This window comes from Ursus maritimus, unplaced genomic scaffold (genome assembly GCF_017311325.1).
Source record: "Ursus maritimus isolate PB19 unplaced genomic scaffold, ASM1731132v1 scaffold_30, whole genome shotgun sequence".
In the NCBI taxonomy this organism is placed as follows: domain Eukaryota; kingdom Metazoa; phylum Chordata; class Mammalia; order Carnivora; family Ursidae; genus Ursus; species Ursus maritimus.
Window position 1 is genome coordinate 10,343,483 of NW_024425564.1, and position 16,378 is coordinate 10,359,860.

Here is a 16,378-nt window from a genome sequence, read left to right on the forward strand (position 1 = left end):
TAATCATCAGAAAAAGTTTTCTATAAAACGGATTTGCTGGAGTAGAGAAGTGTAACACCACTAGACGACACTTAGCTTTAAGATCTGAGGACGGCTTCTGGCACATGGACAAAAGACACCGACTCCAGGCAAATTTGCCCCTTTGAAAAGTCACTATAATGCTTAAGCCTAAATGTCTGCACATAAAATCATGGGACTTACAGAAATAACCCCAATTTCAAATCACTCTTAGGCTAACTATGGTGGGAATAAAGCAGGACGGGATGGCTGACATCACCCAGGGACCACTTTGCTTGTACCCCTGCTCACCCATGACACACGCAGTAAGAACCCACAACGTGCCAGGTGCCAGGGACACAGTGACAACTGAGGCAAAGCCCTCGCCGTCCAGAAGCTTCCAGGCTAGAACACAATCAACCCATAATGGGAACACACTAAAACAGAGGAGTTTGCAAAGTGCGATGGAACAGAGAGAAAGAAGCATCTACTTGGGCAGGGTGGGGTGAGAGAAGGCTTCAAGGAGAAAGAGAGACAGACGCTCAGTCTCCCGGCAGGGGCAGGAATTCACCAGGTCTGGGGGAGGGGACACTGGGGTTGTCCCAGGCCGAAGTGAAAGCATGTGAACATATATGACAGAGCAAGATGATGACGGTGATGGTGGTAGTGGGGCCCTTTGTGCCCCAAAGCGCACTGTATGTACATTAACTCACTTTGTCTCACCACCTCTGAGGAGATACTCTTTTTTTCTTTTAAAGATTTTATTTGAGAGAGAGAGAGAGAGCATGAGCAGGGGAGGAGCAGAGGGAGAGCGGTAAGGAGACACCATGCTAAGTGTGGAGCCTCACATGAGGCTCGATCCCATAACCCATGAGATCATGACCTGAGCCAAAATCAAGAGTCGGACGCTTAACCAACAGAGCCACCCGGGCACCCCGAGGTAGATACTCTTAATTCCATCTTACATATGATGCAAGTGAGGAACCAAGACCTATTTAAAGGCATGTTCATATCAGTGAAAAAAATCAGGACTCAACCCTCTCCAGTTTGCTTGAGAACTGACACGCAGGCCCTCCACATACAGCCCTCAACACGACAGTGGTCCAGGCACCGTGCCAGTGCTGGAGAGATGGAGATAAGAGAAGCAAGGGCAGCCCCCTTCAGGACGGAAACACAGTACTTACACAGCAGCGCTAGACCTATAAATCATAATGTGATCAATAACGTAACAGAGGAAAGAGCGGCTGATTCTACTGAGGTCTTGGGAACAGGCGAGATGTCTCCGAAGAGACGATCACAAATGAGTGTTTTATAAAATAAACCGAAGTTCTCCAGGATCTATGTAAGGGGAGATGTGACATAATAGAAAATATATATATTGGTGTCTGCCCCCCATTCCTGACAGAGTTCCCTAAGCCCTGGTAATTTCCAAAGTAATAAGAGGACTGGGGGCATCTTCTGTTCCAATGAGGTGACTCTGGGTGGGCTCCTGGATGGGCTGGTTACCAGAGAGACCAAGCCATGATTAGAAGCTTGAAATCTTCAGCTCCCTCCCACCCCCACCCTCCAGGAAGAAGAGAAGGGCTGGAAACTGACTTAATAATTGATCACGCCTATGTGGGAAGCCTCCATAAAATCCCAAAAGCACAGGTTTTGGGGAGTCTCCAGGCTGGCAAACACAGCCACACCAGGACGGTGATGCACCCCAGCTCCACAGGGAAGACGCTCCTACACTCAGGACCCTCCCTCACCTTGTCTTTCGTATCTCTCCACCTGGCTGTTCATCTGTGTCCTTTATCATATCCTTTAATCAACGAGCAAGTGTGTTTCCCTTAGTTCTGTGAGCTGCCCTAGCAAATTAACCAAACCCAAGGTGAGGTCTTCGGAAGCTCCAAGAACCTAGGCTTGCGACTGGAGTCTCAAGGAGGGCTGGGAGCAGTCTTGCGGGGCTGAGCCTTAACCTCTGGATCTGACTCTGTCTCGGGAAGAGAGTGTCAGAATTGAGTGAAGTTGTGGGACACCCAGCTGGTGTCGCAGAGCACAGCTGGGAGTGAGGAGAAGCCTCCACACATCTGGTGACCAGAAGGGAAGTGTTGGTGTGAGTAGTCAGGGAGACACACAGGAAAGAGAAACACGAAGGAGGGGAAGAAGGCAGGTTTCACTCTACAGGATGAAATAAAGACTCTCCAAGCAGAATACAAAGCACGTACAAAGGCACAACGCACGCAGGGATATTTCAAGTATTACGGGGTGCTGACGTGCATACATAATGATAGAATGGACAGGATTTACTGAACAATCAGATACAGGAGAAGAGGGTACGTGGAGTCAGAAAAGACCCTGGGGAAGGAAAGGCAATTTCCAAAGCAGGACAGAGCAGGCAGAGCTATATAGTGTGACTGGGCAGTTAAGTCCACCAGTTTTCCATGCAGGAGACCATGCACATGACAGTGTGTGTAGGGGGTGGCGGGGAGCAGGGCTGGAGGACTGGGGGCAGGGGAAGCGCAGGTAAGCACTCCTCGACTCAAAGTCAAAAAAGTTAAATACTATATTTCAAAATTATGCTCTACTCTGAAAGCATTTCACTTTAGACAACCAGAATTCCAATATATCACTTCTTTATCTTATAACAGAGTACTGTAATATGTATGCAAATACATAACTGAGTAATAATTCTAACTATTTAAGGGAGCATGGTGTAGGAGAAATATTACAGACACAAAGTAAATAACACATACTGTACCTTTAGGTGACAATGAGGTTTTAGATAAATTTAAATGCTTTAATCCCTTTGGGAGTTTGGCAAATTGAATACTTAAAGAGGACACACCTGAGAAAGGAAAAAAAAAAAAAGATTAGAATGTTCAACTTCTCAGAATTGCATTTGATTTATAATGCTTGAAAATTAAATTTGATTCCAACTTAGGTGATAATTTTTTTCTAATGTCAGACTTTATTTTCTAATTATCCACCATCACACCTCCTTTTTTTCCATCCTACCTAAAGGATAGGAGAAAAGAAAGAATGTTTAATTAAGCATAACAATATAAAAACTTTACCATTAGAGAGGTTTTCCTTTGAACTAAAACTTTAACCTCGCCTCTATAGTCCTATTTCAAATGCAAATACTCTTAGGAAGAGTGATATAATTGCTTCTTTTTAACCTGTGTCTTAATGAGTTGATCACTCTTCTGGGTGAGCAGATGCATGCTACTTAATTATTGTCAAGAAAACGGTATAATGTTAACTCTTCAGATAACAGCTTCACTTTTAGCACATGGATTCTAATACTTAATTAGCTTATGGCTAACAACCTCAGACAAAGCATTAGGGTGTGTTTAATTTCTTAAAGGTAGATTTTGTAACTTGAAAAATTGCAGTATTAAAAACCAGAGAGTCTCTAAATTTAATGATCAGACTGGGAAACTGTGAACACCAGCTTACTCACTCAAGGATTGCAATGAGTGTAGACTGTTCACTGGGAGGAATAAGTAATACATGAATGTATGCTCTTCCTCTAGGTCGTTCAACCAACTTCCTGCTACATGTGAGTTATCACCTTCCCACGGGCATGCTCCTGGAAAGGTTCCTGAAACAATATTAACCATATGGTCTCCTAGACTGATTCTCAAACTCCATTCACTGATATGGAACTACCATGCTGGTTGCTGCCCCATTATGTAACCCTACATTCTCTACGCATTTTATTAAAGTTTATCAAGAAATACCTACTGTAGTAGTTAGAGTAGTAGAGCACTAAGCCTCTAGATGGGTGTCTCCCCAAGGATGGTGGGTGTTCGGAGAGCCCCTATTTACTTCCTCATATCATTTCCCAAATAAGTGTGAAAATCGCTGGATTAAATTATGTCAAACAGGTTTGTTTAGGTGAGTATTTCTAGAGATTTGGATATGCTAATCTATATTATTAATTACAAAGAGGGGGCAGGGCTAATATTTAGTTGATATATTCTTGTAAGAGAATGTGTAACTAACAAGTTGACGGGAAAACGGAGCCATTTTAGAAACATAATTGATCCAAAAGGCAGAAAAGGAGAAAAAAAGAACAAAGAAAAAATGAGGAATAAAGAAAACAGACATATAGTACAATAAATGTAAATGTACTAAATACGCAGGTCAAAAATGGATTACCTAAACAAAAATATCAGATGCTTCCAAGAAACACTTAGAAATACATGTATTCAGAAGTGACCTAAAAGCACGTAAAAAGATACATGCTGCAAACACTAACCAAAAGAAAATTAGAACATCTGCAATAATATAAGACAAGTTAGATTTTAAGAGGCAAAGAGATAAGTGAGACATTTCATTAATGAAGAAGATTAATAATTTTACATCTGTATGGTCTGAGTAAAAGTCTCAAAATGTATAAAGTAAATCTAATGGTAACAAAAGGAAAATACATATATTATTATATACACACATATATGGGTGCACTACCTCACAACAGGTTTTTAAACACATCTCTGTCAGATGATAAAACAGATAAAAAAGGGTATAAAGAAACAGATGATATCAAGAACACAATAAAAAAATTATATTTTTAGGGGCTCCTGGGTAGCGCAGTCGTTAAGTGTCTGCCTTCAGCTCAGGGCGTGATCCCAGCGTTCTGGGATCGAGTCCCACATCGGGCTCCTCTGCTATGAGCCTGCTTCTTCCTCTCCCACTCCCCCTGCTTGTGTTCCCTCTCTCGCTGGCTGTCTGTCACATAAATAAATAAAATCTTTAAAAAAAAAATGATATATTTAAAACACTGTACCTAATAACTGCAGAACATATTTCTTCAAAGTACACACGGAGCCTTTATTTAACAAGTGACAATATCCTGAGCCAAAAAGCAAGTCTCAGCAAATAATATAGAGGATGTTCCTTAACTGCTGTGAAATCACACAAAGCATATTCTCCAATTGCTACCACTATAGGCAATTAAGATAGGAATTGTAGCAAAAAGAGAATTAGAAAATCCCCAAATCATTAGAACAGAAGCAATGTATTTCCAAATAACAAATGAACCCTCCCCGAAAAAAAAAAAATCACAATGGAAATGTTAAAAATATTTTTATTTTTTTAAGATTTTGTTTATTTATTTGTCATAAAGACAGAGAGAGGGAGAGAGAGCACAAGCAAGGGGAGCAATGGAGGGAGAAGCAGGCTTCCTGCTGAGCAAGGAGCCAGATGCGGGACTCGATCCCAGGACCCTGGGATCATGACCTGAGCCGAAGGCAGATGCTTAACCGATTGAGCCACCGAAGCATCCAAAAAAATTTATATTTATATTTTTAAAAACTATGATATCAACATTTTAGGGATACAATTAGAGCCATGCTTAGAATGAAATATATAGTCCTCAATACTTACGTTAATCAAAAAAAGCTGGAAACTAATTATCTAAGTATCCATCTCAAGATATTTGGAACAAAAGCAGCAAATCAATCCCCACTCCATCCCCATAAACAGGAGGGGAAAAAAAAAGATAACAAAGGGAAGAAATCTATTAAATAGAAAGCATCCATAAAATAAGTAAATTTAACAAATCCTGTTCTTTAAAAAAATTAGTAACATTAATAAGCCCCAGCAAGACTGTCTAAAAAAGAAGGAGAGAAAAAGAAGGATCATATTATCAACATCAGAAATGGGAAAAAAATACTAGTAGAGATCCTACAGACATTTCAAATATAACTAAGGGACATCAAATTTTTTTTCTGTAGGTCAAAAATGTATCATTTCAGAAGGAAATAGACAGATTTCCTTATGAAAAATACAATTTACCAAAACATAAGAAGAAACACATAATCTCAATAGTCTTCTATCTATTCAAGAAAATAAACCCACTATTAAAAACCTCTCCACAAGGAAAAGCAAAAGTTGCCAAATATAAAAGAGTATATACTATGTAATGCTATTATTTATGAAGTTCAAAAATAAATAAAGCTAACCCATCATAACAGAAGTCTGAATAGTAGTTACGTCTTCTGGGTGGTAGAGGGCAAGGGTGAAAATCACTACAGCAAAACACTAGGGAAGATTGTAAAGTGCTGGTAACGTTCTTTGTCTTTGTAAAAATTTAGTAAGGTGTAAACTTGGAATTTGTGAATTTTTCTGATTGTATGTTATACTCTGATGAAAAATTTTACTTCAAAAAACTTAGGGATGGGAGATAAGAGAGGAGAAAATGGAGATGGCTATGGGTATGGTGATGCCTTTTTAGATATAATACCAAAGGCATGACCCATGAAAGACATAACTGATAAGCTGGACTTAATTAAAATGAAAAAGTTCTGTTCTGCAAAAGGCAACGTCAAGAGAATGCGAAGACAAGCCACAGACTGGGAGGAATGTTTGCAAAGCCTGATATTCAAAATATACAAAGAACTCTCAAAATTCAACAATAATAAACAAGCCAATTGAAAAGGAGCCAAAGACCTTAACAGAACTCTCAGCAAAGAAATTACACAGATGGCAAATAAGCGTATGAAAATATGCTCCACACCCTATGTCCTCAATCAAATGCAAATCATGTAACAATAAGATACCACTACCCACCTATGAGAATAGCCAAAATCTAGAACAGGGGCAACATCAAATGCTGGCAAGGAACTCTCACAACAGGAACTCTCATTCATGGCTGGTGGGAATGCAAAATGGCAGGACCACTTGGAAGACAGTCACACTCCTTTGTAGTTACCCAAAGGAGTTGAAAACTATATGAAATTCTTGAAAAGTCAACTATGGAGACAGCAGAAAGACCAGTGAATGCCAGGGTTGGACGATGAGGGGGTTGGGTGGGGAGGAGGGATGAACAGGCGGAGAACAGGATTTTTAGGACAGTGAAAATCCCCTCTGATACTATAATGGGGGTTACATGTCATTGCGCATTTGTCCAGACCCGTAGAATGTACACCAAGAGTGAATCCTGATGAAAACTACGGACTTGGGGTGATGATGAGGTGTCAGTAGGCTCATCAACGGTCGTAAATGTACCATCTGGTGGGGGTCGCTGATAGTGAGGGAGGCGGTGCCTAGGTGGGGGCAGGAAGGATGCGGAGAATCTCTGTATCTTCCTCTCAATTTTGCTGGGAACCTAAGACTGCTCTAAAATCAATCAATCAATCAATCAATCTTTTTCAAAACTTAGGTATGGAATCGGGAAGGATACCAGATTCTCACTTTTAAATTCTGTTAAGAGTCATCACTGCCTACTCGTGATCAATTCTTTTATGCAGTTTTTTACCTAGCAAAGTGTTATGTTATGACAATGTTTAAAAAAAAAAAAAACCCACACCCATATCCCATGTTTTCAAATTATGCTGAAAATCTGTTAGATCAAAGTTAAAACCTACCACTCAACTTCAAATTTGTTGTGCTCAGATTGATTTCAGCTGTTTAGCTTCGTTGAGAAAATGACAATTTTTACATTTTTACTAACTTCTTTTGTGTCAGACATACCCATTACGGCACATAAAACCATAAATGCCTATTACCAGATGTAAGTCTGGAATGGAGCAATTATTTAATGCCACTGGTGACACCACGCATGCGTTCACTCCTTATTCATCAACTATCTTTAAAAAAAAGAAGGAAGACAAAAAGGAGTAAATAACCCAGCACTATTTTTCTCTGGAAATTGGATGATCACTCTGTAAATAACATAAGTAACAAAAAGTGAAGGTCCTGAATTAGAATAAAAGTGAATAAGGTCATGCTTGATATTTATGTAAGAGGAAAAAAGTGGGAAAAAGGTAAACAGGATCAAACGTAAAGTGGACTAAAGACACAGATACAAGATAGTCTGTTCCAAGTACTTTTTATCAAATTTCCAACGAAACTATTAGTTCTTTCCTTGACAAAATATTTTGACTTCCTAGGCACCCACAAGTCATAAATGTATTACATTTCTTCTTTAAAGAAACATCCTTGCTAAGTGCTAACACAATAAAAGGCATAAATGGGGTCAGCTTTTTTTTTTAAATAAAAGCACTAAATTGCTTTATTTTAAACAGTATAATTGACATAGAGTTTCCTATTGGTTTCAGGTGTACATCATAGTGATTCAATACTTTTACTGATCTTTGAGAAAAGGTAACAGATTAATACACAAAGGGTCCCCTTCCTTTCTGGCAGACTTCAGAAATGCGGTCTTGGCAACATGAATAAATTGAGGGTGGCGGGCAGCCAAAGTCTCAAGAAAAACAAAAAAATTAACCTGCCTGGTACTTTCTGGAGCCACTTACTCAACAGTACCAGGGAACAAACCAATCATCGAGAAAACACTTCCCCACAAACAAACGATAAGAAGAGACTTTTCAACTTCTGGCCAAAAATCTTTAATTCTGCCCCCAAAATGAAGCAAAACATAGCCTTCAGAGCTCTGAATTAAAACAGAATTTATCACTAGACACTTTCATTTGGAGACCTTACTAAATGGATTACCCTTCTTGTAATTTTAAGTATGTGTCAAATCTAGAAGGAAAAATGGTTTAATTTTTATTTCTCCTTTCAAAACAAAACTATTATGGCTTCTTCAGCTTCAAAATATTTATGCCTAATAAAAAAAGTAATTACAAATTGTTTAGTAGTATAATTTGCCATCTGATGTTATTAACTTACAAAAGATACAAAATGAAATCTGACATTGCACATTTAAGCTATTAATCATGCACGAATTTAAAAGCCTATGATAATGTCACATAAAATTCTAACACTTGGCTATTCTAGAATCAGTATGATACACAAACTAGGCAGAAAGGTTTAAGGAGGTCCTTGTTAATTGAAAGCATCAATATTAATAGTTTGCAAAATTCTGCATATGGTTCTAGCAACAGGATGTGTGTAAACAAAAGACGTCTTTCTTTTCTGTTAGAAAGCATGTAGCTTTCAACATGGTGGATGTGGGAACACACATAACAGTTAAAATCTTCGGATATCTACTAATTCCTATGGCTTCCCTGGAAAGTTCAGAAATACTAAGAAACAGGAATAAACAAAATCCAGTGGGGCGTTTCCACTTCAAAAATAAGGCTGAGGAGAAAAGATTCAAGAACTAGGAATATAGGACTAAGAAGACCAGTGGAAAAACATGGAGTCAGCACACCAAACTTTCGAATGCCCTAAAACCCAAAGGTGGGCAGTTTTTAAAATATTGTTTTACCTGGTGTCACCTTAAAAATATCAATTAAATATAGCTGAAATCATGACTCTGAAGAAGAGAACCTTCTGTTTCAGAGCTGTCACACCCAAACCTGGTATCTTGAAACATTAAAGTGATTAAGAAAATTGACTGACATGCTATGGAATAAGCCAAAGCTTTCAAAAGGCGCACATAAAATTCTTTCCTTCTACTTCCCCAGGATACCTACAGAGCCCAAGCAGAAAATCACAACCACAGTAGGAGAGAGTGACCGACGGATTGGTTGGCTGATGTTCAGGAAATCCTAGACAGGAGACTCACAACGGATCTCAGGTAGGACTCCGTAAGCTGTGTCCAAATCATGTGAACACACAGCTTCCTCGCTCAGAAAAAGGGAATAATAACATTTGCATGATTTTACTCCACAAGGCTACTCTATGAATCAAGGAGGTAGTGAAAGCCAACACTGATTGAGTGCACAGCATGTGACAGGCTATTCTTGTCCTTTTCTGTGTATTATCTCATTTAATCCTGAGACCACTTTTATGTGGTCGGTACTATTATTATTTTAAAGACTAACGAACTAGAGTTCCTGTAGTTTGCTGAGCACTCAGTAGTGTATAGGATTGTTGAATCACTATACTGCATACCTGAAACTAGCATAACACGGTACATTAACTATTCTAGAATTAAAATTTAAAAAATAAAGGTGACGAAACACACACAGAAGTTAGGTAACTTGTCTCAGGAAACTCAGCTACAAAGTGGCAAAGTCCAGAACCGAACTCGTGTATTTTGAGTCAGAACCCACTGGTACACATTGGCAGATAGGAAAGAAAGAAAGCATCCAAAAAAAGCTAAGTGGCAATTTTAGAATCGGATTCTCTTGCCTTACGCAGATCAAACTAGAGCCACCACCAGATGGTCAGGAAAAAAATAATCTGGGTACTTCAGGTCAACATTTCCAAAAGAAAAACATTCTGAGACAGCATTCTAAATCATCTTTAAACAAAATAATCCAATTTAGAACAAAGTGATGGGAGGAAATAGGCAGACATTCCTGACAAGGCTGAGTGAGACCATAAAAACGAGGGGAACGGGGAGGGACGACTGGGAAGAAGAGGACATGGCGTTGGTAACGAGTAAGGAAGTCAATCGTGTGGAAGGAGCAGAGAGAGGAGAGCTGTTGTCTCCAAAAATACTCAACTATTATCCAAAAAGTCATGCCCGGTCCAAGCGTTAGTCACAAGGACGTGACCAAGAAGGCCGTGGTTCCGACACTGGGGGCCCGAGGAGCTAACACAAAAGGCGGAACCAGTGAGGCTGGACCAGAGTCTCAAGCCTTTTCTACCGAGACCCACACAAAGAAACAGACTTGACATCATAGTGAAGGAACCGCGTACAGAAGTAAATACATACACACGTTATTAGGAAAGTAAAACCAAAGTTTTCCCAAACAAATGCACTCTGATATTTTCTATTCTTTCTTTTTTTAATATTTTATCTTATTTATTTGAGAGCGAGAGTGAGAGAGCAAGCAAGCAAGCACGGGTGGGGGAGGGGCAGAGGGAGAGCAGACTCCCCACTGAGCAGGGAGCCTGACACAGGATTCCGTCCCAGGACCCTGAGATCATGACCTGAGCTGAAGGCAGACACTTAACTGACTGAGCCATCCAGGCGTCCCTGATATTTTCTATTCTGTTCTATTCCTTCTTCTCTCTCTCTTTTTTTAAGTAGGCTCCATGCCCAGCGTGGAGTCTAACGCGGAGCTTGAACTCACCGCTGTGAGATCAAGACCTGAGCTGAGATGGAGAGCTGGATGCTGACTGGCGGAACCACCATTCTCCTTTGTTCAAATGCTTGTCATGAGCTATGAACTGACTTCATGACCTGCTGGTGGGTCTTGACCTACAATCTGAAGACACATCAGGACAGAGCGCCAAGAGCAAGCCTGGGAGCAGCCCTGGGCCCACAACCAGCAGCAGAAGAGCTCGTGCGTGTGCGTGGGTCGCTCGCTGCCTCGTGTGTCTCTTCCACACGAGAGACGCAGCAGGGCACGCAGCCCCGGCAGCACCGCTCATACACACTACACCCCTGCTCACCAATTCACACCGTAACCTCCTTCACCACAAGCCCCTCAACCACAGAAGGCTGTCTGTCCTTTGTACGGAAATGTGACAAGGAGACTGAGCAGAAAATAACAGGAGTTTGCTGCATCTATATTCATATCACAAAGCAAGGAGCCAAACCTGCTCTCTGAGACTTTCCAAATAAGTCCCCGAGTGGAGGGTTCAGGTACAAAATCAAATTCCATTTGGTGTTGAAATTCCTCAGAATTCTGGGCTGCTAAACAGTCCTGTGTTTCCTTGAGGTTCTTTGGTCTCTTTTATATACACTACGATTATGAATTCTTTCCCCACGCTTTTTACCGTTTTCAGACATAAAAAGTACTGTCACTGAACAGCTCAGAAATTAAGATCTTGAAATATTTTGCCTGGATTGAAATTCTTGTAAAGATTTTACACTTAGTTGGATTTCTTTTGGAATTTCCATCCACGAGCAGAAAAACTACCAATCATCTTCAGATATTTAGCCTGAATTTTTAAAAAAGGAAAAAAAAGAAAAAAACCTACGCAGAATTTGTGTTCAGGAAGCTCAGCCCCAAGGGTGAAGGTAGGAAATATGGGTATTGGTGGTTGTCCAAGGACACTGGCAAATATATCAGTGAATGAATCTAGAAGGGGCTGAAACAAGGAAAGTCTCAGCTTGCGAAACGTTTTTAGGAGTGTCAAAAATGGAGTATATGTGAGCAGACACCACATGGGAGAGTCGGTATGCACACACGACGTTGAGGAAAACATCCTTGGAATGATCTGGGATTTTAGCTCCTGTGAATGGACGGCAAGTAGATGAAAAGACATCAGACCAGGTCTCAGAGGTAGGAACGTGGAGAACAAAAGCCTGGAAACACCATCTTTGAGCCCATGTTCTGATATAAAAGAAATCTCTGTAAACTTTGCCACGATGTTCAATGCAAGTCAAAAGCTCCAGAAGAGAATTAAGGTGAAGTCAAACTCAATCTAAGGAAATATTTATTGATTATGTCCAAGGTCTGAGGAGGTTGGGGAGGATGAGGGACAAGGAACAGGGACAAAAAGGAAGCAGATGGGGGAGAAATGTCCGCATCTAATTAGAATGCACCAGAAGGAAGCAAGATCCAGCACAGATGTTTAAACCAAAGGCGAGGGTCTGAAGGAGAAGACTGCCCGAGGGGCTACGTTGTCCAGTAAGCTGCCCCTCAGAGCACATGAGGCGCAGGGCAGACGAGGAGACAAAGGGCCTCACATGCATGCTTCCTTCCAAGCCCCCGAACGCAAACTGTATGTGGTCTTTCGGGTCTGGCTTCCTTCGCCTGCCACGTTTCTGAGGTGCCGCCATGCCACAGCACAGATCAGCCCGTCGGCTGCCTCCATGGCTCAGCTGTGCGCCTCGGTCTACACACCGTGCGCCTCGGTCTACACACTGCACTGTGTTCTCCCTCTCGCCAGCGGTGCACGTGGGGCGGTTTCCATGGTTTGGCTGTTACGGAGAACACTGCTATAAACATTCATTCACAAGTCCGTGTGTGAACACAGGCTCAACGTCTCTCAGTGATGTCCATGAGTGGAACTGCTACGTTGTGTGGCAAATCTGGGTTGAGCTTTATTTTTTTCTTAAGATTTATTTGAGAGAGAGAGAGAGAGCATGCGTGTGCATGCGGGAGTGGGGGGGATAGGGCAGGGCAGAGGGAGAGGGAGAGAGAGAGTCTGAAGCAGACTCCGCACAGAGCGCAGAGCCCAACGTGGGGCTCGACCCCACAACCCCGAGATCACGGGATGGGCCAAAACCAAGAGTCGGACACTTCACCAGGTGCCCCAATTTGTGCTTAACTTTTTAAGAAACTGTCTAACCCATTTGCAAAGCGGCTGCTCCATTTTACACTCGCACCAGTAAAACATGTGTCTCCATTTCCCACGTCCTCTCTAACACTTGTGATCACAGCCACACTACTGGTTGTGCAGTGGTACGTCACTGTGGCGTGCATTTGCGTTTCCCCAAGGACTACGGAGTATCCCCTCCTGGCCTATGTGCTCTGGGTTTGCAACCTTATGGACCTGCCTCCATTGCCTACCTCCCCACCCCCCCAACACTGACTCTGTCCGGTCTGTAGATGAGTATGTTTGGGTCCCTTCCATCTTAAAAACCAAAGCAAAAATGGCCATCCTATCTATAAAAGGCGATCTCCATGTCCATTTCCATTTGTCATATTCATCACTTTCTAGCAGTTGACTAACAGAGGCATCTGTTTTTCCCGAAGAAATTCCTACACCCCCAAGAAACTCCTATTTCAGGGATATGCATCCATGATTTTCAGCTGTGGTTGATTCCACGAGGATGATTTTCATGTGATCTAGTTTTCTAATTCAGTCTCAAACTTCCTTTAGATTTACTACTTTCAGTGCTAGGAAACTGCTGTTTATTTTTGGCGTGAATACCGCATGGGTGGGTATCCTTTTCCATGAAGAACAGTGTCTCCATCAGGAACACAAAGCAGAACTGTCTGTATCAGTAGCTTCAGCTCAGTTTAATAATTAATCCTCATCAAATATATAACATTACAAGATGAAAGGCTTTTATTCAACAGTGCTGGAAAACATTTGCAACAGATAATGAAAACAAAATATTCCCTCTAGAGATAAAGCTATTTCTTCTTAAACCCCACCCATTAATGTTCTCCTACTGAGAATTCAAACACTTAAGTTTCACATTCTAAGCCTACTGACTCTCCCCTCTGCCCACACAAACGCTTTAAACGAAACCTCCCTCTGCCTCATCATGAACTCCACTCCTTCATTTTCTCCCAATCCTCATATTCAAATCTTGTTAAATATTAAAAAATACATGTGGTAGACAGAATAGTAAGATGGTCCCCAAGATTCCTGCCCCCCGGTACACATCCCTGTATAATTTTCTTGAGTGTGTGGGGTGGACTGACAAGTATATGACACATCACTAACATGACTGGGCTACTATTCAGTTGACTTTGAGTTAATTGAAAGGGGAGACTGTCCTGGGTGGGCCTGACCTAATCAGGTGCTCTATTTAAAAGAGAAATGTGCTCCTAACTGCCTCAAGCACAAAACAAACTGGCTCGCAGTGAGAAGAGGGACCATGTAGTAAGGACCCGAGCACAGCCTCTGGTGCTGTGAGTGGTCCCCGATGAGAGCCAGCAAGAATATGGTGACCTCTGTCCTGCAGAACTAAGGACATTCATTCTGCCAACAACCGGCAAGTTTGAACACATAGGTCACACATGATCACAGCCACAGCTGACAATGTGACTTCAGCCCTGAGAGACTCTTGAGTAGACAGCCCAGCGAACATGCACCCAGACTACCGAGCCAAGGAAACGGTCAGGTAATACATCCCTGCCATGTTGGCGGTAATTTGCTACGCAGCCATAAGAAACTAACACGGTAGTTAAAAAATAATATCCTCCTTTCTGTTTGTATCGCTTCAAAAGAAGTTAATTAGGTAATGATTTAGCACCAGTATTTTCATCAAAGGGTAGAAAAACCCAGAAGCGAACAAAGCATCAGTAGCATTTATTAAGTAATTACAACGGAGCCTGACACCATTCTCTGGGTGTGGCCGCACGAAAACTGCCCAACGCTCTCACAATCGTGGCATCAGTGATCACACGAATCGCTACAGTACCTCGATCCTCCAGTGGGTTGCCAGCAAGGTTAATTGTGTGCAGTCCTGAGTTGGGATTATGTGCGAGAGCACTGGCCAGTTTTTGGGCAAACTCTCTGCAAGTAAACAAAAGAGCAAGATTAACTATCACGAAATGTAAAACTGCTCAAATAAAACACTGACAGCTAGAAGAGCTAGAGTGAAATCTAAAAAAAGAAAACCTTTCTTTACAATATTAGTCTACTTACGATATATCCGATAACACCCAATCTAGTCTACACAAGTATGTATCCTCACTAGAGAATCTGTAAAGCCGCAGCCAAAATGTGGTTCATTTTGCTTAGCCAAAACGTCACTCAAAAGCAAGAAGAAAATATACAATTGCCCCTTTAAAGACACATTACAGGATGCTATTAATAGTATGACTTAGTCCCTCCATAACTTAAAAAAAAATCCTGAATTGAATCTGCTTTTCATGAAAATGGCAATCGGCTGTTCACTGTATCTTAATTCTTATTTCATGCAATACTCAAAAATGCAAAATTGCCCTAATTATTGAGTTTAAAGTCTACGATTGTTACCGCTATGTTTTAAGAAAAATTCAAAATCACTATTTTAGGTATGTGGCACTTAAAATAACACACTAAGTGCTATAATCATGAACCTGTCTACCCCCTCACTTAGGAGCAGTGAAGTCTTTGTTCTACCAGATTCGAACTCCACCGGAGGCTTGGGCACTGCCTACCAAGCCACCACCGAGCACTGAACAAGTAGTATGGATTTGGACAGAGAGAGAAACAGATAAAAGAAATCCAGGCAAAGCAATGAAACCATGGGAAATACGTTACTACCACGACTACCGTGAATGGTGTTCCTAAGAGCTGACACAGAGCACCTACGACATGAAAGATCCTTGTCTAAGCACTTTGCATATAGTAATTTACTTCTCCCAGCCATCACTCTGTAAGGTAGGTGCTCTTGTGTTCTCCATCTTAAAGATAAAGAGACTGAGGCACAGAATGAAGCAATGTGCCCAAGGCCATGAGGCATCTGGCTCAGGGCCCTCTCTCCTAGCCACCACGCCATGCTCCCTCAAACACATCCAGTCACCGGACCACAGAGGATGTTATAAAACCCTTGACTGTTGCAATGATGGGGAGCACAGGGATCCTTTATTTTTTTTTTAAAGAGAAAACCCTATACTTTATATGTGAGTGATTCAACCTTTCAACCCTTTTTTAAAAAAAAAAAACTATTTTTAGAGGAAACGGCAGAAAGCTTTGAAGCCACATATTTGTATATTCAGGACAATACTCACGTTCTAAGCCCAGCGTTTTCCAACACCAGTTCCTCCAGCCGGTTGGACCTACTCACCACTCTCAGGATCTGCTCACAGACATCAGTGGACTGTAAGGGAACACACTGTTTGATCACGCCCATGTCTACAGGAGACCTCCCCTTATTGTCACACAGCCACACAGATGCAAAGTGTTAATTAAA

General features: G+C 41.4%; 1 protein-coding gene across 3 annotated transcripts in view; it reads right to left on the reverse strand.

Annotated features, from left to right (window-relative positions):
* CARMIL1 (capping protein regulator and myosin 1 linker 1) overlaps positions 1 to 16,378 on the reverse strand; it is a 303,770-nt gene that overhangs the window by 134,595 nt on the left and 152,797 nt on the right. For all 3 annotated transcript variants that reach the window (XM_040644903.1, XM_040644902.1, XM_040644900.1), the window contains exons 10-12: positions 16,197 to 16,285; positions 14,900 to 14,994; positions 2,741 to 2,827 (exon numbers count right to left, since the gene is read on the reverse strand). In XM_040644903.1, coding sequence (XP_040500837.1) covers positions 2,741 to 2,827; positions 14,900 to 14,994; positions 16,197 to 16,285 — 271 coding nt within the window. The remainder of the gene's footprint in view (positions 1 to 2,740; positions 2,828 to 14,899; positions 14,995 to 16,196; positions 16,286 to 16,378) is intronic.